Genomic DNA, 27,996 nt, shown 5'->3' with positions numbered 1-27,996 from the left:
TTCTCAGAACTAAAGCTGATGGGGGTTGAGGTGGAAAGCTTCAGTGCGCAGACTTGCTGGGAGGTTTTCACCAAGATATTTAAAGAACTTTGGCACAAAAACAGGTCACTCTCGTATGAACTGTGGTACTGGGGGCTGTGTTTTTGTGAAAGAGGACAAACAGAGCTCCTGTTTGTCAATGCTATGAAGCTGCTTCGAGCAACTAAACAGCACGATCCAACATAAAGCGCACTACACGCAACAAGTTTAATTCAATATTATAGGAAACATTTTTATTAATAATCAAACGCAGAAAAAAAAACATGAATTCAATTTGTTTCATTATAACATCTTAGGGTAAAAGCACCAACATCAAACAGTAACATTTTTTATTTATTTCTTTTTTTTCCCCATGAAAAACCCAGGGCCTTTTGGAAAGTAGGTTTGCCATTATTGCACCTCAAACCTGCCCTGGCTTCATCAATCAGATCACTGTACACATACTGTCGGTCGCGCGCGCCCTTTAGAGCCAGTTCCCCCCCTCGCGTTATGAGAGGGATCCCGACAAAGGACGCCGGACCTCCTTCTTAGAGACACAAATCTTGACGGAGGCATTTGTGAGATGAGGAAGTTGCTGAAAGTCGTAGCCATATCACAGCTTCTCGAGATCAGACTGACTCATAAAGCTCAGTTTCACAGAGGAGGCAGGGTGTATGTGCCAGCAGGAGCGACTCTAAGGGGATTTTATTTATTTATTTATTTACTGTTAACTTGGAATATGTTCACTGAGGGGTGGTCCTGGTCCTGAGTTGCGTTGGAAAGGGACTTCACCATGCCACCAGATGGGACATAAACGTGACATGCAGTAGTCTGTAGAAAATTGTTAGCATTTCAAGCAATCTTGGGAAGTTCCTGAGTTAAGACCTTTGGCAGGAATTAGTAAACAGCCTCACAGATTATCTAGCGATAATGTACCAGGATGCAGTGTGCCGGAGAACTGCATAGAAGCTCGGAATTCAAAATTTCTTACACTAAAGGGCTCGCGCGAGTAGCTACCTCCTGTTTAATGGGTGTAATGAGTAGAAAAGGAGTACTTCCGCAAACCCCCTCCCCCCCTTACTTGCACATACACCACTTGGCCCCTCTGGATCAGAGAAACGTTCCAACGGTTAGACCGGACCATGAGAAAAGCCACCAGGCGAGCTCGTGTTGAAGATCATCAAACCATAAAACCCTGCAGCACAACAGGAGAAGAGTAGTATTTATCAATAGCTGCAAATTCCTTGTTTTAAGTGAAGGAGAGCACCGTGCTGTCTGTCTTGACTAGTAGTATTAAAAACTGACAGGAATCTGAGGACACAATTAAAAGCTTAACATGTAACCGCAGTTGTATCAAACACCAAGAATAAGAAAATCAAAACAGCATCAACAATAATTACAAAATACCTCTCAGTGCTGGTAACGAATGGACTAGTCTCTAATTAGGCTCTAAAATTCTTCTCACTCCGACACTTGCGAGAAACACATTTATGTTTACAGAGTGCACAGGACAGGAGGTTCCACTATAAAGCTTTGATTATTAGTCTAATGTTCCCTTACATATGCACTGCCAAGTGGAGAGGAAAGCACAGACCGAGCGTATTCCCACCATCAGAAGAAAAAAAAGGAAGCACTCACTCACACGCACCAAGACAAGTGTTTCACATCAGCACGTCTCCAGCAATTACACAACACGCTCACACGACGAGGGACGGCCTCGACCGCGAGACATCCGAAGACAGACAGTGTATGTGTGTGTAAAGACGCTGACACGTAGGTCTTTATGCACCAGTAACGATTTAGTTTGTAAAATCTGATTGTTTAGAAACAGAAGCACCGTTTTGTTTTTCCTGCAGAATCCTGGTCGGTAAAAAAAAACAACAACAAAAAACAAACGACGACGACAACAAAACAAACAAACAAACCAAAGGTCAGGTAAAAGTGATAACAGTTCTAGTGCTGGAACCTAGCTGTGTCTGAGCCACGGCACCTCTCTGGGTTACACGCACACACTCTGGTGTGTGTTCGGGTGCTGTTGTGTCGCCGGGCTCTTAGGCGTCATCTATTAAGGTCCTGTGGTGGCAATGTTTTGCTCTGCTTGGCTTCAAGCCTCCTGTTGAACAGGTTGAAATTAAGGGTCACTACGCCAGCACCAAAACATCCCTCTTCACCCATATATATATATATACACACACATATATATATATGTATAGACTGTATATAGATACTTATTTCATATACCTTTCTGCTTAAAATGGAGATGTACAATTAAAAGTTATGTACAAAAACAGTGTGTCTTGTTCACTAACAGACAGGAAGCTCACTTTTGAGAGCAAAGTGGCCTGATGTAAGTTTAAAACTGCTCTGATGCAGCTGTTGGGGAGCACGTTCATCCAAAGGTGGTGTCTACAGTTGTACACTAGGCATTCAAAGAACGAGACATTAGCATATTAAATTATCAGAAAAGGAATGCCAAAAAGAAGGCAAACTTACAAATGTCCCTGTGTACAGCACCAAGTATTCGGCTTGTATTTTTTTTTTTTTCCCGTTTGTTTTGGATGTTTTCATTATAGAATAAATAAGATCAGGCACAGTCCAAACTTAGCACCATTGTTTTCAGACTGTGAGTCAAGTACACACGCTATTGCATCCTATAACGTCCACACAATTCAGGATTAAAAAAAAAAAAAAAAGGTGAAAAACAAATACCAAGGCAAATGGAGAGACTGACAGCATAAATATAATCATCTAAATTATCCACAACTATACAGTCAGAGAATGAATCACATTCACAGTACAAACATTGTTTACAAAAACAAATTAAAAAGCAAACATGAAGGTGTGAAGAGAGTCCAGTAGTTTGTTGTGGTTGTGGTTCATCGTTTTCCCAGTGTGTGGTGGATTCGCACGCATGCCTGTGAATGAGTGTGTGAATGAGTGTGTGTGTGTGTGTGTGTGTGTGTGTTGGCGGTAGGTAAACGCAGAATAACTTCACATACACATTTGTCTAAACTTGCATGCCCCCATCATGATAAATAAGAATTCATTTAGCTTAAGGAGAGTTTAAAAATGTTGCTGTCATGTTATTTCTGCCGCGGCCCCAATAGTAGTGTGATTTACCAAAGAGAAGAAGAAAACGTAAATAAATATAGAAACGAGCTGAAATGTCTGTTGTTGACTGGAATTACTTTACACCTTGATTCAGCTTAACTTTAACAGTGCAGCCACAGCTCTCTGAGAACGACAACAGGGCGTCTCTACTAGAGGGAGTGGCAACGATGTCTACACAGAGCACCATCTCAGTAAATGTATCTATTTAAAAAAAAAAAAAAAACAATGAAAATGTACTCAGCTCAGCTCAGCATTACTGGCACCCCTTGTGATGATGCTAGGTCACCTTATTCCCAAAATGATACGTCATTCCATCCTTCACCAATTTGTGAAACATGCCCAATCACAGTCGCTAAATACCACAAATCTCATTTCATTTCTGAAGTAAATAGCCTTTCACTGATATGTTAAATATACGACAGTAGCAGACAAACACTTAATCAGAGCACACGTCAAGAATTAGGTCAAACTGAGAACTTAATTGTTTTTGCTCCAGTTAGTAGCAAAAAAAAGCAGAAATGTTGAGCTAAAAGTAGCTTAAGATCAAATGTGACTTAGGTTTGAGTTGTAACAGTAACTTGACTTGAACGAGTTTTCATCGCAAATCTTGAACAAAACAGGGGTGTCACCTCACTGGCCAGAACTCGTACATCTTCTGCTACATGAGAAACTGTATCTTTCTGTCCAGTGTGAAGTTAGCCTTTAAGTCGCTCATCGGAGAGTCAAATTATGTTGAAACAAAAATACTGAATTTCACAGAGGAAAGGAAACGGAGATAAGAAAACATGCATGCAGAGAGGCGAAGCTGCATGACATCTGAGCAGAGTTCAATGAACTGGCTGTGCCTGTGTGTGTGTGTGTGTGTGCGTGAGGGAAGTGAGGCGGAATTCTGAAAAGGTGGCCTGTGTGCTTCAGTCTGTCAAATGATAAATTAAACCGCTAAGAAACGACACACTGTACTATTATATCATAGAGCACCCTAAAGTTAAACCAGTCATTGCAAATTCATTCAGAGCTGGACAACAGCCAAATAGTAAAATCTTTAAACTGGAGTTTTAATAACACCTTACATAAACACAACCAGTACTCATGAAGTCTGCTCAAGGTGACCATAGTGGTGGTTAGTGTGTGTGTGTGTGTGTGCGTGTGTGTGTGCGCGTGTATGTGTGTGTTAACGATCCCAGAACAGAAGCCGGTCTTGGAGGCGGTTGGGTAGTGCAGACGGTTTGAAGCACCAGTGAATGAGGAGAGTGCCTTGGTCCACACCTGGACATTTGCATAGTTTATTCAGTGTTGAGGTAGTTCTCATCAATTACCTGAAACATTTAAAGACAGAAACACACCGTCAATGATTTTACAGCATGCAGATTTAACACAGCAAACAAACGGATAAGCCAAAGCAGAATAAACCCTGACTAAAGCCCAGGAAGTGTCTTACCTTGTTCAGTCACAACAACAGCCAGTGGGAGCACAGGAAAAACCCTGTCCCTCTCACTCCCTAACAGCCTCTCTCTCATTCTCTCCCTCTATCCACCCTCTGATTGCCCTCCGCCCTTACCCTCTCCATCCTCCAACTTTCCCCCTCACACCCAAACCCTATCTAGGTCGGGAGCCAGGGAGCTGGGAGGTGGTGTAGGTGCCATGCATGCCCTGAGTCCTCCACATGCTCCCGCCACCACCTGAACCGCTCGCCGGTGGTGGAGGGGGCAGCCGAGGGGAGTAATGCACTGCGTATGGACGAGACGAGGAGGTGGACAGAGAGGAGGAGGAGGAGGAGGAGGAGGAGGAGGAGGAGGACAGGGAGGCAGAAGCAGCAGCAGTAGACATAGAAGCTGTGGAGGAGGACACAGAGAGAGAGAGGGATGACTGCGCTCTCTGGTGATGGAGGGAGGAGTGGGACAGACGCGAGGAGTGGAGGGGGTCTGATCGAGAAGATGCTGGGGCATCTGAGTGTGTGGGTGCTGAGGAGGAGGAGGAGGAGGAGGAGGAGGAGGAGGAGGGGACGCTGTGCAGGGGTGGTGGAGGAGGCAGGGAGAGCGTGGGAGGAGAGGGGCTGTGCAGGACCGACTGGGTGCGGCCGTGCTGGGCCTGGGACAGCGAGAGGGGGAGGGGGGAGGACACGGAGGCCAGGCGCGTGGAGGCTGGTTGGGGAGTGGTGAGTTGCTGGGTTTGAGGGGAGGAAGTGGAAGAGGAGGAGAGACTGAGCCGAGAGCCGAGGCCTCCAGGGGCGGGCAGCGTCGCCCCAAACTGATGGGAAGACACTGAGGGAACCACGTGGTGAAATATACCTGCAAATCATACAGCAGAAATGGAAGGGCGAGAGAGTGGAGACAGAGGAGGAGAGAGCAGACAACAGTAGCGAAGTGAGCGAGGGGGGGTGGGGGGAGGGAGGGGGGACAAAGAGAAAAGCAAGGGCTGAGCCAGGTTGTGCATAGCGCCAAGCAAGTCTGAGACAAGCACACATAAAGCAAACAGAGTCAGTCCACTGTAACTGTACTGAAACAAAACCATGAGGCCAATCAACACTATAGGAATTACTGTCGATACACATTCGATTTCTGGAATTATTTTTGCTTACAAGTGAAATGACTCCGACATACAAATCCAACAGGTACACCCAGGGAAAATGACAAAATCATAAAATCACTACAGGTCATGTTTCCAGTTCTTGGTCAGATTTCAGTGCAAAACACTTTTTTTCAGACTTTTCAAATTTCTCCATTTGTTAAATTGCTGTTGCTGTTGGTTAAAGGAGAAACATTTTCCAAGGGTGTTTCACTCAAGCAGCCAGTCCAAATCAAAGCGAGGCAGCAGACAGTCAGTCAGACTGTCAATAAGGCAAACGAGCAGACAGCAGCGTTGGACCTCCACTTACCTGGCACATTCTCCCACACTCATTCTACTCCTAATGAAGATGACCCCCAGAATAAGAGCTCACTACTCACTCCACTGCTCCTAAGATAATACTTTATGCGATCATCATTCTCACCTCCAGCTGCTCCCCCTGCCAGACCGGCACTGGAGAAGCCTCCCAGGGCTGAGTGTCCGTTGACCAGCCGAGGGGCACCAGTCACCGTGGCTCCACCTGTCTGGGCCCCGAATAAGGACTGCAAGACTGAGGTCCCTCCAAGTGGGAACTGAGAACCCAGGTACTGTCCCACAGACGACCCTGTGGTTGAGGAAACTGCTACAGGACTGCCTCCCACCTTTCCGTTCATGATGCCTCCGCCGTTGCTGGCGGCGGCAGAAATGAAGAGGTTCTGACTGGCCAGGCTGTTGCTGGTCTTCAGCTCCCAGTCACGAGAAGCCTTCTGCTTCTGGCGTTGGTCTGAACCACTGCCACCCTGGACACCGCCGGCGCCGCTGCCTCCACCCCGAGTCCCTGCCTCCTGACTGAGGAAAGGGTTGGGGGTCATGTAGGTGGACGACTCCCCGTCGCTGCCTTTCCTCGGCTGCTGTTTGTGTTCGGAATCGGAGTCCGTGCCCCGGCTGGACCCTCCCATGCTGAATGGAGAGCCGCCCTGTCTCAGGTCGGAGTTGGGTTGCTTGGGATCAGAAATGGGTGAGAAGGTGGATTTCCACTTGCTGGTAGAAGACAAGGATGAAGATGATGAAGCTTCACTGCCTGTGCTGTTGCCACTGCTGTTACCAGATTTTCTCCCTAGTGGAGGAGGAAAAGAATAGGAGCCGTTCTGATTATGTAGGAGAAGCTCAAGTTAATAATATTTCATGAGCATCTTCTTTCCTTACCTCGCTCACCATCGCCTAATCTACCAGGTCCGTCTCTGCTCTCCAGGGATATAGTGGCTATTTTTCTTTCAATTCTACAAGAAAGAACAACAATAAAGGGTTGATACAAGAGAGGCCATTGTATTTGTAACTGGATGCTCTTTAAACAACTTTAAATCCTTCAAATAAGCGACATCTTATGATCAGCTCAGCATCATGAGCTTTATGTTACCGAGAACTGGAGCTGTCAGCAGGATATCCTGAGTCCTCATCATCAGAGCTGGGGGCCGTGGAGTATCGACCTGTGCCGTTGAGCTCCAGGGGGCGCTCTCTCTTCAAGATGGGAGGCTGGTCGAGGTCAGCACCACTGGGGCTCCAGCTTGATTGTTCTGGGGAGGAGATGGCCGAGATCTCCAGAGGCTGGTTGATGTTGTTTACCTGTTTGGGCAAAATACTTGGGAGGTTAAATGCAGATATGATGTATCTTAGAATTACAATATATTTTGACAACTCAAGAGTCCATGATAGTACACAAAGAGTCCTAGTTTGTTTTCTCACCATGGAGTTGATGTTGAGTGGGGAGCCTGAGGAGTGGTTGTTAGAGCTGATCCCAGGGAATGACCTCCTCTTTGGGGAGCCGCTGGCCATGGCGGAACCTGTAGAGCTGCGTTTCCTTCTCCCCCGCTTGCGTCCCTCTTGCGAGCCAAGGTTGTGTGAAGATGACGTGTGTGTGGGCGTGTGAGTGTGCTGTGAGCTGGGGGACTGGTGGTGGTGGTTTCCATGGTTACTGTGGTATCCCTGCTTGGCTGAGTTGCCAGTGTGATGGTGGAGGCGTGATCCTCCGGCTACGCTGCCTCCGCTGCCTGACGAAGAGGAAGACGAGGACGAAGAGGAGGAAGAAGAGAAGAAGATTCTCCTCCGCAGTTCGCTGTCCTGATGTTCGGCGTCGGACTCGCCCCCCTGGCGGTCTGGTCCATCTTCTGGAAGAATCCTCGGGGGTCCGTCGGCATACTGGAGCACCCCGCCAGTGCCGAGTGGGGGGCTCTGTGTGGGACCTCCTCTGCCCATTGGTCCGGTCACAGGAGTGTTGCTGTGCGGGGGTGATGAAGAAGCACCATTATGGTCCTCGGGATGGGGACCTCCATTCATCAGCCCTGAACTGGATGAATATCCTTCACATAGACCAGTTCATGACAGTGGAGACAAAGGAAGAGCAGCAAATATAAACCAGAGTTAATGAGGTTGTTTCATGGTTGTCATAGTAAATATCACATGTGAACAAGAGCTGATGGTTCATCCTTACCATTGGTCTGACCTGTCTGAGACACGGGACTTGGAGTACTTCTCTGAAATCACGGAAGCAGAGGTTATTTAACAAAGGAAAATCTCCAAATATCTCAGATTTCAGAGAACAAAATCCATACTTTTCAGTATGAAATGACCAGAATTTCTTCACCTTGGCATTTTGACTTTACACATGAATGTTATTATCTAGAACAGGGTCCTAATATAGTGGTACTCTAAAGTAATTACTGTCTCTAGTAACTCATGAAAATACTCACCAGTCTTTCAGCACGGCTGGGTAGCACCACGCTGGCCAGTGGGATGCTGACAGGCAATTTACTTGGGTGAACAGTACTCAGAGGGATACTAATCGGAAGGCTTTTAATGCTGTTGTCACCCTGAACCGCTGGGCTCCTCTCCTTGCTGCCCTGTATCGGAAAGCAACGGCAATATCACAACAGCAAAATAGCCTAATACTGGGGGAATTGCAGAACTATACAGACAAAGGAAAAGCACATGTGAAAAGAAATTTACCCTTTCGAAGGTTTTCGCATTATTCTGAGTATCAGACGCATTGGGAGATGGACAGTTCTGTTTGACTCCGAGTGGAGAGTTAACGCCACCCAGTTCCCTTTGAAAAAAAAAATTATTTTGTTAGTCGATGACTTCAGTGATTTATGAAACAAGTCGTAAATATATAAAAGGTTTATTTATGGGAAATTTATAGTTGCGACCAACCTGTGTGTGGTCAGCCCGGGCCCTCGCAAGTGAGCAGAGGGATCCTGGTTAAGGTGTCTCCGCAAGGCAATCTTGGCGGGGGAGAAGCGCGTGTAGTCAGGAAGGGTGTGGGAGGAGAACTGTTGCCTCTGTCGTACATCGGTGCTGGCGGGAACAATCTCGTGGTCTGGAGAGATGGGCAGGTAGCGAGAAAGAAGCTCGTTCTTCGTGTTCGCCCGGTCAAAACAGGGGGAGCTGGTGCCGTTGATGGAAAGCTCCGGGCTGACGCCATTGAGAGCTGGGGCTGAAGACAGGCCATGCTTAGAGGAGTCCATGTCGGCGGAAGAGCGCGAATCCAGGCTCTTTCTATACGGAGAGCCGTCACAGGGGCTGTAGGATTTAAGTTGAAGCAGCTCCTGCTGCCTTTGGCTTTTCTCAAGCTCCACAATGCTGATCTAAAAACGGACACCAGGGGGAGGCGTTACACAAGAAAACAGGCGCGCAACGGCGATGACAATGGTTCATCCGCTCTTCCTGAAAACTACACGTGACTCGTGAATTTGCCTTCTGTAAAGCCCGTGGGACAAATAAAATGGGTGTGTCAGGATTAAAGAAGAGGCCGGAGCATAGCAGAGGGAGTTTTACAGAGGAGTTGGACAACTTGAAAAAGGAACCTACAAACTGGAGAGGTTAGTTGTGTACCTGCAACTCCAAGCAGTGCCTCTGTTTCTCAGAGATCTGTCTGCGTAGAGCCTGCTTCTCCTTCAGCAAATTCTCCAGACACAGAGAGCCCCAATCAAGCTTCAGCTCCTCACATCGAGACTTCAGCTGGAAACACACACAGCAAACACCCTCATGGTTATTTTCTCAAAATGTACAATAGGCACTTAATACTGCCTACCTTCAAGACATAAAAAAATGAGAGCAGGTGTGAGTCACTGGGGATGATGCCGTAACAACACGTTGGAGGTTACAGTAAACCAAAGGTCTCACCAGTAACAGGCTGTGGTCTCTAAGCAAGTCCATATCTCTCTCGAGCTGATCTGTCTGCTCTTTGAGCTGACGATTGTGGGCTGATATCTCTTTCTGGGCCTGAAGGAGGTCCTCCACAGTCAGGGCTTTTACTCCGAGCTGCACACACACACACACACACACACACAGTTTGACATTAGCTACAAAAGATAATTCTTGGAAATCAATTAATGTTAAGTAAGTGGAAACAGTGTTTCCGGACACCTACCGGTTCTCACTCTGCTGAGTGTATTCGAGCTAAGTTCACTGTAACCCTACCTAACTTTCACCGTATGTCTGATTACATCTCATATAGATGTGAGGTGCAGGTGAACACTGTAGCAAGGAAACTCTTCTGTTTTAACTATATGGTAGCCACAAAAACCCCCAGGGTATGCAACGCATCTTACATATATAAGCTGGGTTTCATCTTTTTAAGCCATGCCATCTACAAGCTATTCATACAGGGCTTATACAGGAATTCTACCTCTACAATAAGTTATACTACCAACACGGCATCGAGCAGCGGCCACTTTAAGGATATAAACAAAATGCAATGACCAATCAGTGTTTCCCCTGGGGTTCAGTCATGAATCTACAACAGCTCACAGCAGACGGCAGGTCCTGCAGCCCTGCTCGTACATATTCTTTTATTTTAAATAAATGATCTTAAAACAAAAATTCAGCATCAATGGGAAAGTGATAATAAATTGAAGGGGTGATGAAAAATTTACTACCAAGTTCATTTGCGTTTGTTACCTTTAACTACATTTTCAATGGCCTTAATTTGGGCTCATTTAATTTCCTACCCTGCGGATACCCCACCAATCTATCAATCTAGTATCAATAAATATTGTTTTTAAAATCAGATTTTGAAACGCAAAGCAACACAATCATGACTCCTAATGAACAGAACGACAAATGATGAGTGATGCATTTTACTGATGGGATTTTTAGCAACATTGTTGGCTGTCTGAGGCAATAACGCGTCAATTCCTACCTCATCCAGTTTGGTCTGAAAGAGACCTTTGATCTTGTCCTTGTGAGACTGACAGACCGAATGGAGCTGCTCCGCCTGCCCTGACAGGTCCCTGTGTTTTTGCTGGAAAGAGAGAGAGAACAGTTAAATGCTTAAATGCCCCTGAAAACATGCACTATTATGCAGCTAAATCTGTATGTTGCTGACACTGCTAATTACCTTCTCCTGCTCTAAGAGTTGCTGCAGGTTGGAGCGGTACTGAGGAGTCTTCATGTAGGCCATAAACTGGAGGTATTGAACTTTGATGTTATCTGTGAAAGGTTTATGTTGGGGACAAACACAGACAAAGAGGACATAACAGACGGACGATACATTTTTGTTAGTTTGTTGGAGAGAACTTAAAACTTAATGCAGACAAAGTCTTCAAGTGGACTTCTTACATAAAGTCTTGTCAGACTTAACTCTTGACTCTAAAACTATCAGTCTGGATAAATAGAGCATCTATCTAAGTATCTATCTCATCTAATCAAATTATATTTTGTATAAAAATCTGCTTTTGTAACTAGACAGCACATTGGCACGTCTCCATCAGCTCACCTAGCAGTTTTTGCAGACCAGGAGGAGTTGGGCTCAGCAGCAGTTGACTAGCGGGATAGTGCTGGACCTTGGGAGGTAGCTGGTAGAAGTGACTCTGAGGTGGTCGGTATGCATCTGTACACACAAGAACATTCATTATTAAAGTCAAATAATCGTTTGTTTGTCCTGACTGTGGTGACATGGTCCCATTTAGCAGAAGAAAATCAGACAGCATGTTGTGTGTGGGTTAGTCCTCTGACCCTGAGGGGGTGCTGCAGAAAGGGTCTTGGCGTGCAGCAAATCCAACGCGCTCTGGTTCTTCTTGTTTTTCTTCTCAGCAGCTGGGGTGGCTTTCTTGGGCCGACCACGTTTCTTATTGTTCAGCTTGCGACCTTTGGACAAGAGTCGGGTTCTTCTGGGTTTGGCAGAGGGCTTGACCACTGTCACCAAGCTGGGACGCTCCTCCTCACCACAGGAGTCCTGCTGCAAATACACAAGGACAAACGCACACAGATATATTCATATATTCATATAAAGACCACGGTGACGAACACTATGAGGGTGATGAATTAATTAAACTGTACGTAAGAGAAGAGAGGACTAAGAGAGGCACTTAAAAATCACCTTTGACTTGGAAATTATTCGTCCATGTCCTACCTTGGGTTGTTCTTTAGCTTTTGTGGGTGTGGTGCTATTGCTTTTACTGTCCTTTGTATCCTTCTGCTGACGTCGCCTAGCTGCCTCTTGCTCCTCCTGTGATTATAAAAGGAATCGGTTCAATTGTTTAATACAGAATATACTTCAAGTATAGTGAGACGTCAAGGAAGGAAGAACGTGTCTTACCCTGAGTTTAGGATTTTTGAGACTAGCAAAATAGTTTTCAAGCTGAAAGACAAGAAGTAAAAATGTAAGAATATATAAATATATCAGTTTATTTTCATTACACGTCCAAGCATTTACATTTCAGTAACAAACCTAGTTATTCCACATATATGGCTGCAATCTGATTTCAGAAGAAAAAAAGAACAAGAAACACATAAAATACTGTCATCAGCATTTTCCAGGCAGCCTGCCAGCTTTCTCACTGGGACTGCTGCTGTTTACCAGGAATGACTTCAACCAATTACTGGGATGATGCATGTATCACAGTTATCTAATGGGCTTGTGTAGCATGCGAAAGCCTCCGTGTCCTCAGATTGCTTACTCTCAGGACCGACAACTCATTAAGATGATGCCAGCTGTTATTATGGCATCCTATCTCTTGAGTTTAGACTACCGTTGGTCCCTAATGTATACTTTGTACTGCTTCTGTAGTCATCTACTGTTTCACTTTAACTGTCTGGTTCTCATCAATGGTTACAGCAACAGCGACGAAGAAAATCATAACTTCTTACTATGGTGCGGTCTATGGTATGAAGGTAGTAGGAAACTGGTTTCCCAGTCCAGGACACAGAGCCCCTCAGTGGAGAAAGCTCCACCACACGCATTATTGTGCCAATGTCTGCAGGACAAAGAGGAGAAAGGTCAAGGGAGTCATGGGAAGCGGTAAATATTTAAATGTTGTTTTCCAATAACTGCTGGTGCTTACCACTCAAGTTTCGACTGTTGATTCTAAAATTTAAAGGTGCAAAAGGTTTGGAGGAGACAATCTTCCCCCCTGGAAAGAGAAACGAAGAGACAAATGAGTGGACACATGTGACAACTCCAACATCTGACCACAAAAAGCGACCACATTAACTTCCACTTCGCATTAAAAACTGAGATTCAAGTGAATTAGCAAAGCGAAATGACGACTGGTTATGATTACGCATTATTACTTTAATTTACAATAAGAATGGCGTCACTCTCATCATCAACATAAGGCACTGATGTTTCATAGACACTTCGAAGGTCTGTTCTCATAAGAAAAGACAATTACTAATCCTTGATTAGTTTCCTCATTTGTTATAAATTATAAACTTATACGAGACATTTTAAATAACAAATCAACACATTAAACACTGCACAGAATAAAGGTATTTTGTGTTTCATTGATCCACCTGGGTAAAGCATGTTGAAATCTACAATAATAAATCCAACAAAAAGAGACGGAAGTCAGAATATTCTCTGAATCCACCATATTTTCCAGATTTGTAAAGCTGCACCACAGCGTTTCTGACGCTGCTAAAAGATTTTTGAAGATGTTTCATCTGGATTTCAAATGTGATTATTTTCTTTTTTTATTCTCTAGACAACATAGTCTTGTATATTCTGCAGCTGTATATGTGTGTGTATTTCTGGCCTGAACGCAAGTAAATAATTCAGCCGTCACGGCTTTTCAGGAACAAAGAGATAATCCACGAGTCAAGCAAAAGATAGAGGAACTGTGGTGAAAATGTACTAACCTTCCTTCATGTTAGCAAAGCGCTCCTTCAGCTGGTGATCTACCTCTGGGCCAAAGGCAAAGTTATTCACAAAAATAATACTGGAAAACAGACAGAGAAAGATATTTCAATACTTTTATTCATAGAAATGTTATGAGGCGAGATGTGTTCAACAGAAGGAGTTCTCTCTTTCCTCTAAAGTTTTCATGTAGTCGCACATTTGGTCCGTTTTTAAATAATATCTTGAATAATAATTAAATAAATCAAGTATCAGAATGACCTGGTCTCACAGAGGACTAATAACAGCTAAAAATAAGTCAAACACAGTTCAGTCACGACTGAACTTTCCTTTAGTCACACGCATGGAAAAGGGGATTCTATTTTTCTGGTCCCACTTTGTATGAACCCAACTTGGTGCTACTTTCAATAAATGGGAATTGTGTGTGTGTGTGGTACCAGGTCTGGTACACCACCTTGTGTTGGCGATCCTTTCTTTCCATTCTTCAGACAGAAAATCACCTCTCTCCAGCTGAAGAAAATAGTATAGTTACAGTAAAGAAAGTCCTGGATACACGTGGGTCAGCAAAACACAAAACATTTAATTTTTCTTGTATTTTTGTGTAGAATGAAGCGTTACTCTCAATGAATCTCACAGGAGGAGTCAACTTACTGTGTACTCCCCATGTTTCTTCCCATACCATTTCATCCATTTTTTAAACTCTTTATCCATGGTCTGAAAGCAAACATATGAATCTTAAATTTGAGTAGTTGTACAAATACATAATCAACACAGAGTATGTGTGTACCAGAGTTGGTTTGAGAACAATACTGTATTCAGCGTTCACACAAAATCCTGACTGTGTCTTTTACATCACAGCTAACACGGAGCCTTTGAGTACGACTTACATTTCTTCAGATTAACTGAAGCAAGGAAACACTCGTTTTTATACAAAATGGAGCAGCCACCGGTTTTTACACAGAGCACTGTACTGAATGTGGAGCACCCACATGTGAGAGACATTCAAATCTCCACATCAAATCTCTGCAGTTACGCATACAAAAAGCAGGAAAACATACTTGAAAGTATAAAATACACAATCTGGGTCACAGTGACAGCCTGAAATGCTTCCTCTTCTCCTACTCAGTTTGACATATTGCTGGTGTCTTGCCACAGAAATCAGCAAAATGACTTTTTTTTCCTCCAAAGAACCAACTAGGAAGCAGTTTTAGTGCACACTAAGAGAACATGTTCACGTGCTGAGCGGTTTTATGCTCTGGTCTGCTGTGCTGATGCAGTATTATTGCATTATGATTATTATGAGGCTTACTGCACAGTGGGTCAATATTATCTGAGAATAGCAGTTTGATGCTATATTTGAATTATGTATTAAGACAGTGCATCTCAGCACATGTAAATACTCATGTGCAGCCTAAAACCGTAGACTTCCATAGATATTTCTGCACCGGCCCTGGCGGACAAAGCTCAGAGCCTTCAGTCTTGCTTTGCACTGTCCGCTCCGCTCCTGTGAGAAACCATCCACTTACCTCTGCATAGGTAGCTGGAATGTCTGCCTTCTCCACACCGTAGTAGTGTTTACAGTTGGTTGCTGCTGCGACCTGTAGCACCACCTGCCCCACCCCTGCAAATTAGAAACAAGCCACTTAAGTCTCAAACATGTTTATGCCAACAACCAACCAACCAACCCTTAACTTTCCACACCCTTCTCGTCTCTTAACACCAAAACATTTTTACCTTTACTATTCCACTACACTGTAATGTGAATCTGTATATTTTAAAGATCAGGTGAGGAGTGTGTTAAAAGATGAATCCCAAAATAACAGCTAACTAACCACTGCCAAGGTCAACAAAGGTGTCCTCTTCCATCATTTCCATCTCATCAATGATCTGAGCTACCAGGTCGAAGGAGGTTTCCCCATAAACCTCAGGGGAGAAGGGCTCGTAGTTGTTTAGCTTCTCTGGGTCAGTCACTGAGTGGTTGTACACCTGCTGTAGGATATGTCTCAGCAGCCCATTGGAAGGACGCTTGTTTAGCTTCATGGGCTGGGTGGTCCCTTTCCACTGAAATGGATATGTAAATTTATTCAAAAACAAAATACTGAGCAAGACATAAGAGTATTCTCAATACATCAGGGGCTACATTCACATGGGCGCCAGTATTACACTAATGATAGGAATAGCCCCATCGGATTAAAATGCCCCATGTGATGACCTCAGTCTGATCTGGGCCAGGCAGAAAGGGGTGGCGTAAACCTTCCCTAATCTGTTTAAGCCTTTGCAGATATAAGATTATGACTGATTTGATTGGCTACCATCATTTTTGCCCCACAAAGGATAAGCGTCATGTGTGTAGCATGAAGAGTACCAGAACATTTTCCAGAGAAGGTCTAGAGGACTGATTAATATGTCCTTGTCAAAATAAACAACAGAGATATAAATAAAGGCTAATAATAACAATAACAATAATAATAATATATGTACTGGAAACTAGTCAACACTGACATGTATTGTGACCAACACTTTCACTTTCACTTCACCGTCACGGACAATGAACAACTTCACACTTTGCATGTACTCACCAGCTGGTGGATGCTGTCTATGGCCCTGTTGTATTTGTCACAAAGTCTCTGCATACTCTCAAAGCTGTGAGAAAAAGCAGACACAAAAACAAAGTTCATCCTTCCTGACGATACAAGAGCTCATGTTTGATGTGTTTGTTCTGAGGAAACCTGGCTGAATCACTTTACATGTTTGAATGTAAACACACAAACATGCTGCTAGATCAGTAGTTACTTTAGCTGGATGAAAGTCTCATAAACTTCTATTTTAAAGTTAATTATTTCGCTCCTTATCAGCCATTTTTCTCCATTACCAGTGACACATACTGACACAGATTTCACAGTGACACCATCTCAGACTCACCTCTTGGTGTCGTAGTCAATGAGTACGTAGTTTTCCATTGCCAGTTTGAGGTCTGGAATTTCCTCACACACCCACCTAGAAGAAAAAAAAACCCACAACCATAAGATCATCACTAAATCACAACAGTGACGTGATTGGGGACATGTTCATGGGCCACATCAGAGTGGGGGAAGATAATGTTAAGGTAATGCTTACCGAATGGTCTCGATGATTTCATGAGCAGCATCATGATGTTTATCCTAAGTAGACAAAAAAGAGACAAAATATTGTGAGCCATTAAGTGTAACAACAGTATAGCAATTATAATGTTTAATCGAAAACAACCTTTGAATCCTCCTACTATCCTCAAATATTGCGTAATAACACATTTTTTTAAGCGATATTTACCTCTAGGAAATGATTTACATGAAATTGTTGACCAAGTGTTTGTGTTAGGGACTGTGTTTATTTGTTGACTACATAAATAACCCCTTGATAATGAAACCCACCAGTGAGTTGACCTTTTCTCTAGCGCCACCAACAGGCCAAAGGTTTAAATTAGAATTAATGTATTTTCTAACGTTTTCATACAAATCTTCTTAAATTTACTGACAACATTAATGACCACAAGAGTTTGGACCCTAAGGGCTTTGGTGACGATATGACCTTTCCTCTAGCGCCACCATCAGGTCAAACTTTCTAATTTGGAGTGCACACTGGGATGTCATCCACCACCTTTTATGCGTTTGCTTATGTTGCATTAACAACCAATGTCGCTGTGGGAATACCCCGCCCTCCACAGCGTGGGAAATATCGGTTCTACTTCAGCAGGTGTGAGTGCAGTAGGTCACACAAACACTTCATGCCCATGGTGAGGGGAAGTTTGCAGAAGAATATTGTTTTCCCCTCCTCCGTGTCACGCTAGCACCAAAAATGGAAAATCATGGTCCCTAGTGGATTTGGTGAATAAAAGACAAAACTACAATCAGTGTAGAAGAATACACGACCATTGTCAGTTTTGTCTGTATCTGCTTTTGATTTCAACAGATTCGTTTGAAGTGTGGATAATTTTATTACACCACTTACTTAAAACTTCAACACTACAATAGCAATCATATTAAAGGACATCAAAATAAATATTATATAATAACTATTCCCTGACAGGCTAATTATGTGGCTCAAGTAATTAATGCTGTGGACATTTGGAAATAAACTATACAGAAGAGCACACTGACTTAATTAAAGCTTTGAGCTCATACAGGGCAATGACCACAACTACCATTACTTCTGACTCATCCTCCTATTTCAATAACATCAGACGGCCGGAACAGCCACTTCAGACACAGCTGTGAACACCAGTGGGCCTGAATGCAATTTAAATCACTATTTAGTGACATTTATGCTTTTGCATTTGTCAGTAACGCCACCACCCAAGCTCTAGATGGCACTGTGTCTTTTTTACCAGTTGGTTTAACTTTTGTTTCCACTTCCTGCTTCACTTTCAACAAATGTCATATGACAATTCACACAATGTACCCCAACCGCCTAAGTTAACCTTTACTATTCTTTATTGATCCAAAACAACCAATTCAAAAACCATGGTGGCAGAGAAGCAGCCAGAAATACTAAAACGGAAATACGCAACAACCAAATGGACCAACCACAGCTCTAGTGGTCTGCGTCACCACAGGGAGTTAGTTACATTTCTGGGCAGGTAACTCAAGCGAAGTCCGTGCAAATTCTCCAAAGGGGTCTGCATTAACGCAGGAGCCTCTGCAACACTTTAGTGCAAAAGCATAAATTACTCAAAAGAAGAAGCACAGCTCACGGCTGGATAAAGTGATACAGGCCACAGGCTCTGTGGGAGGGCATCTGGAGATCTGGATCTGGAGTCCCTGACATCAGTCAGTCGTTTACATGCAGAGCTTAATCAAGCTATGCTTGAAATTCGCCCTTCTGACTACAGTCCTTGTCCCAGTTTACATGCAACGGAGAAAATCGAATAACGGACGGGAACATGTCCTCCTCCTCCACACTAGGTGGCGATGTGTGTCTTTTCAGCGGGTTTATACCATGTTATTACGGCTCGCTTTCCGGTTCATCTATTACATCATATAATAAACAAGAGTCGTTCATGTGGCGGCAGACTGGCTTTTCAAACAATAGTATATATTTTTTAATCTCGTACATGATGTGTGCACTACTTCTGGTGCCGATAAGATGCGCGCTGTCCCTCAGACGGTTCTTCTAGTGGCTCTGTTTACCTTCTTCTTCTTCTGCGACCGTTTTTTGGCTGTTTTTGTTCCAGGGTCACATGCCAGCGCAGCGGTTGTGGAGCATGCGCACACACACACTGTTAGTTGTATGATTAAGTGTATACATGCCGGAGAAAACCTAATTCCAATCGATTTATCTGGGTGTCTTAATCGGATAAAGAGAACTCTGATTTTAGTCGGAGTAACGTGTTTACATGCACTTAAGTTCGCAAATAGCAGATACACGGACCTTGAACAAAATCCAGTCCATTGTGAATGTCCACCACCCTCTACAGTGCCAGGCTGCGGTTTCTGTCCTGCTCCATGGACAGGTTGAGGAGGCCGTTTGTCCCTCAGGCCATAAGACTCTACAACACCTCCCTATTAATTACACTATGTTCATGCTCGTAAAATAAAAATCATTCCATAAATACCTCAGAATTCAAAAGATGCATGTCTACCATCTATGTGACTGCTATCTAAGATTCCTAATTAATATTTGTGGAGTGTCCCACAGCATGAGTGTTAGATGCATCAAGAGTCTGCCAAGTCAGGCCGCCGTGTTTTTTTTACAGTAAGTTTTGTTTTCATCTCAAACACATGAACAAAATCAAAGCTCTGCAAAGAATTGGAAGAGTGAGAATTGACACACGAGAAAATATCACAATGAATACTTAATCCTGAGTGACAATTTGTTTTTAGTGATGCTTGGGGCAATAGAGACGCTGTGGGCAACATGGGCCTGCCATGCACACCCTGCCTTCTCCCCCTTTCCACCTCCTGCACTCATGGTCCTCTGTGAAAGTAGTTAGTATGGTGGTGATAAATATGATGTTTGTTTCACAGACATCGACTGTGCAATATTAGTAGCTATGTATCTGTCCATAAACATGCTTAATAAACACAAAGCAGCCCCTATGCCTCAACACACTGCTGATCTATAAGGAAAATGTGCAGACCTGCGAGTGGGCAGTTTTATTGAGGTGATTTTTTCTTTTGGAGGAGTTTTTGCCTTTGATGGGGCTGTCAAGTTTTAATATGAATCCTCCATACTCCCTTTATAAATGAGGAGCTGGAAATATATAAAAGTTTTCTGGTGTTGAATTTGTTTTTATGAGACAACATAACATAACAGGGATTAGTCACCTATTAAAAACAGAGTCTGTTTACAACCTTGTAGCAATATATTACCAAATAATCCATAGGATTTTTTTTTATTCCCGTATATTTAATTTGAAGTAGCACCTACCTCTTTGTGGGTTTGACATAAATCTTGTTTTAATCTGGAATAATTATAACCTTATATCAGGATATCAGTTAAAACGGTTTAATGTGTCTGCACAGAAAGCGTTTCGGCCATTTCTTCATGGACCACATCTGATAGGGACAAATTCAGCTGTTTCCAGAGAATGCAAAATGTTGTAACATGTGTTTTGCACACCATCAAAAGAAGGGATGACCTACAGCTCAGTACTGTGTAAACACTGGGAGGGCTGGAGCTGCTCAAACCACCGCTTCTGTGTAGACTTAATTAGACTTAATCGTGCCTCAGCACCATTGTTTAGTATTATATTTGTTGCATGTAGGGAATGTCATTTATAGTTAGTATTCCTAGCTGGAGTGTGCAGAGCAGCTCTGTGGGAGTAACAGGACTCAGGTTTCACCCAGAGCGCAGGCAGCCTAAGCCCGTTGCCTGAGCTGACCCACTGACCCACTTTCTCTCTACAGCTCCAGCGCCTTGCTACAGAGAGCCTCTGGTGGAGAGAAAGAAAAGAGGGAATGTGGAAAAAATGTGAATAAATCAGAAGGTAAAAGGGGGAGAAAGCGAAGAAAGTGAACGCGAGAAAAACTAATAACTGGGGAGAGCGAGGGGGCGGGGGGACATTGAAAGAGATGGGGACGCCTGCTATTTGAGGCCTGGCACAACCGCCACAGCTAACAGCTCACAGCTTGGAGCTCCCTGCTTCCCGCTCAATATTGCCCGCCACTACTACGCAAACTTCCGCCAAAGCTAAAACATGCGCACACACTCAAATATTCATGGTTGCACAGGAAATCTCCTTCTATTTCTGTCTTCACAGCGTCGCTGTGAGAGCGACATACATCGAGCCAACTGAACTGCTTGTGGTGTGGCTAATAAGCAGCGTGAGCTACCGCTCGTGAATGCATATGAGCACAACAGTTTTAACACTCTGTGTCCCACTAAACACAGAAGCTCTAAAACGTATGCGAGTGTATGAAAGAGAGTGTGTGAGCAGGCGAATGAGATGCAACGGGGGGAGGTCACCTGCTCACACAAAGACGGCACACAGCAACACCAGCACAGGGCTGCTGCTAAAAATAAACACTGTCTGAAAGCAAGAGACAGACAAAAAAGAACAGAAGACCCTCCTCTCTCCCCTCAGTGGGTTCCAGTGGGCGCACGTACAACTCCTCTCTTCGCCACCTCTTCAGTCAATCTCTCCTCACATTAGCGGGACATATTGTGAGTGTAGGGGTTTTACGCCACACACTACATATTGAAATAACAGCTAATATGACAATCGCCTTCGTTTTTTAGTTTGAGGACACTAGTAGATCCCTTTATCAAATACATTCAGCAGCACTTAAACAGCGGCGTGTCTTTTAAATGTTGCATGGAGCTGCACCCAGAACCAGATGGACAAAAAGCTGCACCACAGCAGAGGTGCTCTTCATATGGAAGCACTTACAGATCCACATATGTGAGGATTTAGGGGGAGACGGGGGGAAAAACTCAGATCAATAAAACAAAAGGGAGCATATGGGCTTGGCTCTAACAGCACGCCTTGCACTGCAACAGTCAGTAGAGCAGCTATGTTGTGTGTGTCAAAACACAGACACCACTGTGCTCATGCTCTGTGGGTGTGATAAGCAATCTTAATGCTCTGTGGGAGTGAAGATGAATCTACATGGAGTGGGATCTGTTGTTACCAGAGAGCAGTTCAACAAGGCTAACACCTGATGGTTAAACGTGACTGGAGAAAACCATAGGTACCGGCACATGTATTTGAACTCTATAAATACAGCACTGCTGGACAGGAGCAGTCTCTTATATCTTCCTTCCTGCAGAGTTGACCATATGGACGAGGGGGGGGAGTCCGAGGAAGTCTTTCCACTTTGAAGACAAGAAGAGAGCGCCGCATGAATAAGCTCCATATTGCAGAACTCCACATGCATCAGCTGTTTCTAATTCAATACACGCCAGCTAGTCCCAGTATAAATAGCTATCACGAAGGTCAACAATAAATAAAATTCCTGACGTGTCTCTTCCCTTGTTCATCCCTACAGATCACAGCATAAGGTAATTACTGAGAGAGAGGCACTGTGAGTGTTATCAGGCTCTGTCCTGGTGTAAAAGGGAGAGTCATCTCTGTCAGCCAGAGCAGAGGGGAGTGGCTGATTGCGTCAACTACCACTGACTCAGTGACTTGAAACTCTTTCAAGTCACACAGTGACGATGGGATAAACAGACTAAAGTGATGAAACTGAGCAGACAGGACAGTGTAGGTGGAAAGGAAAAGTGCAGAAAAGACCCCACTCAGACTTTCTGATGAATTTAGCTGACTCTCTCACCGCAGTTACTATAAATGAGAAACGTGCTTTGAACTAACTTTACGCTCGCAGAACATGCAACCACTTCCCCTTCCGTTTCTATTCAATGAGTCAAGTGATGAGCTGACGTGCTGACAGCTTCATGGAAATAACTACCTTAAACAGAAATGGCCCCTCTTACTACTACGACTGCACTAAGAACAGACACACTAGGGAGCACCAGTATGTACAGACTTTAAACTGACAAACACAACTCAGCTGCTCTCACTCATAAGGATGTTATAAGATAACAGAGCACTGAAGGCACTCGAGGAATGCAGTGCTGTCATTCCCATGCAGAGAGGATACACATACACGCACAAACACTGCATGTTGCCTGTGCATCTTGCATATAGGCGCTATATCACTTTGTCAATGTTTAGATATGACATTGCAGATTTAAGCAGAGAAAATTAGGTTCAAAACATGTACGCAAAGAAGGGACCGCAACCCCCTTGTGATCAAGTATGATACAGGAAGAGCCTCAACACTGACATTAAGTTACCAAGAGGCTGCCATGGATGTTAATGGTGTCTGATCAAGTTGATCCAGTTTGAAAACAGCGACCGAGTAACGTTACAGGGTGTCAGTACCAGTTTTACTATCTAGATGCTCTGCTCCGATCAAATGTACCGTAGAGTGTTTGCGCCTGTTTGGCGGTTTTGTATATTTACGGTTACCACGGGAGAAAAACATAACAATCTGATTATCTGATAAGTCATGGTCTCTGGCTGTCACCATCCAGACCAGTATGACCTGATTCCCCGGACGAACGTGCTATGGCTCCTTCTGCTAGCCAGCGCTAGCGTAGAGCTAATGTAGCTAACAAAGACAAAAACTAAAGACAAACCATAAATCTTTAAGCATTCATGTTTGAGGCGTAACACTTACGTATACTGGTAATGGCCACGGATAGCCAGCAGGTTCTGCTCCAACCGGCGATTTGAGCTTGAGCTCCAGCTTTTCTCCCATCCTACACTCCACGGCGGCTTGGCTGTGATAGATAGCTGGCTAGCGGCTAATCGCTGCTCCCTGTTAGCCAGCTGCTCGGTTAGCAGGAGACTTACAGCGTGAACATTTTGTGAGAAAAACACCGTGAAACGCGTAAAATAAAAAATACGTCGACGGTCGTTCCGCGGCAGATACACACACGGCGCGGCCAGGTGTCTAAACGTATTTGTCTGGGTTTTTATAATTTGAATAAAATGCCTTTTCACGTCCACTGGTAATAACAGCTCGTCCGTATCGCCGCCATCTTGCCGGCATGAATAAACATGGCAGGGGGCCACAGGCGGCGGAGGGAGGGAGGGAGGGAGGGAGCAGACGTCACCCGAGGGGACCGGGATCACTGCGCTCGCGTGGGGCAGCCGTACAGATCACGATTCCGTCGCACGCCGCGCGAAGGAATAGTTAACGTCACGAATATTTTCCACGTAAACGCACAGACGTTTACGCAGAGCTTTCACAGCTGGGTCGTGACAGAATGTACTGATACGTTTAATTTTAAGCCCCTATAAAAGTGACCTACAACTATTCCTCCTGTCAAATCTATGACATAGCAGCCTTGGTTAAATTAAATGTGATGTTTTCACAAACCGGAAGAGATGTCAGTTGCCATGTTAGAACTGTTTATTATGGGACTGACGACTTTCGCTTTTAATTTTAACAGCTTCCATTCACAGCTGGACATATATTTGGACATATATTCCATTAGCCATCATTACGAAATCCTATGTTTTGTTTGGGCGGTAACAATCTGTTGATGGTGTTTGTTAGAGATGTTAAAAAACCCGTGGAAAACGTTTATGACCGATTTAATATTTCCTAGACTGCAATGCACTTTTAGTCTCTGAGTGTTTGTGATCTGTCTCAGCCTCTTCCTTTCATGCAGACAAGTAAATATACAAACGTATAAACGGGCTTAAATGGAGACTTTTACCAACCTTTAACTAGAAGCAATCAATTTAATGACTTAATATGTACTTTGTGCACATTTAAATCTACTTATATGCACGAGTAGAATAATGTTCTGAATGACATGGGTCTCGTGTAAAATATATGGTGCAGTGCAGGCTAATTACAGTATGTAGTCATTACTTAGATGGAACTTTGCACGCCTGTGATGCTTTATAATAGATTGTGCGGATGAGGGAAGGGATGGGTTACCATGCGGTCAAGTCCCTATGTAATTTCCATCATCTGTTTTCCTGTCTATTCTATCTTCCGGTGCAACAAGATGTTTGTTGCAAAACAGACGGATGCACAAAAAAGGACAAGCAAATTAAACGTGCTGTAGCTCTTAAGAGATATATATATACATATTAAATGTATCAAGTGGATATGGGAAATATTTAGTTCTAAGGACAAGAAACTAAATGTTAAACAAGTCACATGAAAAAAAAAAAAAAAAAAGACCAAGTGGAGTCAAAAGAGTAATGCCTTTAGCACATTCACACAGAAATTGGCTGATTCATCTTTGTAATCTGCAACAGAGCCAGTATTGTTTAGTGGGAGGTTCAGACATGATTGTGAACTGAGATTATAGTTCAGCCATAAAAGGCAAAGTTCAAACATCGGTCCCAATTTTACTAACCTTTATGGCTCCGAGACAGAGCACCTACAGTCAGGCTTTAGAGTCTAGACTATGAAAGTGTTTATTGTATTCACTCAAAATACACCCAAAACAGCCAAAGCTCTCATATAACGTGGACTGTATGCCTCTACAAACAGACTTTCGTGCTGTGCTCATTGATCAGTTAAAACCAAATGAGGATGTGGAATCTGTAACCAGATCAGCACAGAGGGGAAAGAATCTTTCGCCTGTTAGAAGAGATGCTGAAGGTCATACCAGTCGATATGAGGCTGAAACAGTGAGCTTCCATTCACAAATCATCCACTGTCTCAGACGGAGACACGGGATCCATTACAGAGGACAAGACACAGCGAGTATCACAGACTAAAATGTCAAAGAGCTTTTAGCCAGTTAAAGAGGCAGTCTCAAAAAGTGGTACATCCCCGCTGTGGAGACATTCTTACTGCTACGGCTGCAATTAAACACTACTATGTCCGAACAAACTATGAAGACTGACAGTATTCACTGGTATCCCACTAATAATCTGATTCATTGACCAATCAGAGCAAAAGGGACAAATGGAACGGACTGGCCCACTCAGAAGGATTGAGAGGGGGGGTCTAATCACTTGATCATCTTGAACAGGAATATATGAATATTAGTCATATTAATGAGAAAGGAAATGATTGATAGAATAGTTTTACTCTGTGTAGAATATATACACCAATCAGGCACATCATTATGACTACCTTCCTAGTATTGTGTAGGTCTCCTTTGTGCCTCCAGAACAGTTGCGACTCATCAGAGAATAGAAATGGGTCTTCTGAGGGTGTCCTGTGGCGTCTGGAAACAGAATGTTAGTCGGTTGAGGGGAGAGGACTCTGTGGATCATCCCACAGATACTGGATCAGTTTGGGATCTAGTATATTTGCAGGCCAGGTCAACACCTTGTGTTGTCCCTAAATCGTTTCTTTGCGTGTGGCTGAACATCGTATCATCACAAGATGGTCAACGTTATTTACTTCTCCCGTCAGTGGTTTTAATGTTGTGGCTGACCGATTGGTGCACATTCTCTACGGCGTCAGATCATTTTATGTAGCTTTGAATTTAAAGGCCAAACTTGAAACTCTGTTTGGATCAAGAAACGAGTCAGTCACCTGCAAACACCTCTTATACCCCACAGGTACCGCCAAAAGAAACGCAAGAGTGCTACTTTTTGGCTAAGTTTGTGGGACGGCTGCAGATAGACAAACAGTGGCCATAGTTGTCACACAGAGAAATTTCATTGTCGTTTAGCTTATAGCAATGACCCCCAAAATACTCATTTTGTTCTGATGTACAAGACAATTCTCATACTCAACAAGGCAGGAAGGCTTTTAGTACCTAACCTGACAACTGTCAAATTTCTTGTTACAACGCAACGTGTGTTTAAGGGTTCAGAGGAGCGTTGTTACCGGCTCATCTGTCATGTTGTATTGTCTCAGTGGCTGACTTAAAAATGTGACTACATGAAGGATGTTCTGTCTTTTCTGTGTTGTACGTTGCAAACAATCTCTCAGTGCAGGTGCCAGGAGTCAGCGATGTTGGACCTTACATGTAAGGACACTTCTTTGTTTTTCTGTGGTCGGAAGCAGAGATGCAGAAAAAAACGACCATTACACTCAGACCCGTTATGAAATGCACTCCTGTCTAATGCACATACCAATTACCTGAAATAACTGACTGACCTTGATTTCAACCATGTCCCACATTTTCACATTAAAGCGTTGACCTGCTCTGTTAGCACACAACCTAGATCCCGCTTTCCCTTTCAGCACAGAAATCCAGACAAATTAAATCCCGTCTCACTTGTAAAAACCGTGGGGGGGGGGAGCCCTCGGCCCCTCTCTCCGCTGTGTGTGTAAACATGTCAGTGTATACGCTGCTGTATGTTGAGGAGAGGGAGAGATGGCAGCCTGCCACGGTGAACTCGCTGACTGGGCCCCCCCTCCAGCTCCACGAGCAGCGCCGAGGCCAACTTTGGAATGGGAGCCAGCAAAGCGAGGCTCAGGCACAGCTCAGCCCAGCCAACTGGAACACAGTCGCTATGTAGATTTCTGGGATCTTTCACAGTGTGTCAGATTACAGCGGGGCTTGTCCTCCGCGCTGCCTCGCCAGAGCATCTTCTGCTCACGCCTCCATGCCAAGGCCATTTTTGGATCCACGTTTCGGCGCAAGAAGCAACCCTGGCAGCGAGCAGCACGCACACTTAAACACTACAAGGATGCCAGTCAGACACAACACACGCAGGTACAGACTACACAAGCGCTACAAAATGAAAGGTTTAACTATTTTCCCACGCAATCAGACAGATCCCAGGGGGTGTCATTGACCACATCACAGTTTAACAACAGAGATAAACAATGCAATCTGGGAGACCGCAGGGATCTAAATATTTCCATTCAATTTGTTGCATTTGTGAACAAAAACAAGGTGAGCCAGCACTGTGTGAAGGATCTGGGAATTAAAAAGTGTGAAACTGCTGCCACCTATAGGGCAGTTCTTGTACTACACATTTAGGTCTATTAGTAGTTGTAAACTCGTGTTAAAATACTGATAAATTTGGAATTTAAGGAAGCTCAAGTACATCGTCTTTTATAATAATTTTAAGGAAGCTTCCAAAGAACCATTTTTTTGGATTTGAGTTTGATAATGTTCTGTCGGGGGAAGGCACTATCAAGAAATAAACCCAAACTTTTACCGGTGTCCTTCAGATAATCTGTTCAACAATATACCATTTTCAGTCGCTTTAATTCTGATAATCAGAGAAAAAGACCATTGGAATTATAATAACAGACAGCAACAACTGG

At 43.9% G+C, this 27,996-nt stretch overlaps 1 protein-coding gene across 3 annotated transcripts; it reads right to left on the bottom strand.

The window, feature by feature from the left end:
- Window positions 1-245: 245 nt before the first annotated feature.
- dot1l (DOT1-like histone H3K79 methyltransferase) lies at window positions 246-23,857 on the bottom strand. 3 transcript variants are annotated; one of them, XM_047587035.1, is made up of 29 exons: window positions 23,467-23,857; window positions 16,925-16,968; window positions 16,730-16,804; window positions 16,387-16,450; window positions 15,640-15,868; window positions 15,334-15,428; window positions 14,459-14,521; window positions 14,262-14,317; window positions 13,810-13,889; window positions 13,014-13,082; window positions 12,820-12,926; window positions 12,269-12,310; window positions 12,083-12,178; window positions 11,686-11,908; window positions 11,447-11,560; window positions 11,069-11,160; window positions 10,871-10,972; window positions 9,853-9,990; window positions 9,562-9,687; window positions 8,881-9,314; window positions 8,677-8,773; window positions 8,421-8,570; window positions 8,162-8,204; window positions 7,417-8,030; window positions 7,091-7,296; window positions 6,880-6,953; window positions 6,119-6,790; window positions 4,568-5,417; window positions 246-4,445 (listed from the first exon to the last, which is right to left on the bottom strand). In XM_047587035.1, exons 1-28 carry the CDS (start codon window positions 23,545-23,547, stop codon window positions 4,726-4,728), a joined length of 4,878 nt encoding a protein of 1,625 aa, XP_047442991.1. In that variant the 5' UTR covers window positions 23,548-23,857; the 3' UTR covers window positions 246-4,445; window positions 4,568-4,725. The 3 variants fall into 3 exon arrangements, with proteins under 3 accessions (XP_047442991.1, XP_047442992.1, XP_047442993.1); XM_047587036.1 differs by lacking the exon at window positions 4,568-5,417; XM_047587037.1 differs by lacking the exons at window positions 14,262-14,317; window positions 14,459-14,521; window positions 16,387-16,450; ... (1 more) ...; window positions 16,925-16,968; window positions 23,467-23,857 and having other exon boundaries at window positions 15,640-15,676.
- Between the last annotated feature and the right edge of the window lie 4,139 nt (window positions 23,858-27,996).

Source organism: Mugil cephalus, chromosome 6 (assembly GCF_022458985.1).
Source record: "Mugil cephalus isolate CIBA_MC_2020 chromosome 6, CIBA_Mcephalus_1.1, whole genome shotgun sequence".
Classification (NCBI taxonomy): Eukaryota; Metazoa; Chordata; class Actinopteri; order Mugiliformes; family Mugilidae; genus Mugil; species Mugil cephalus.
Note: the sequence above shows the minus strand (reverse complement) of the source record. Positions and strands in the feature narration are given on the sequence as shown.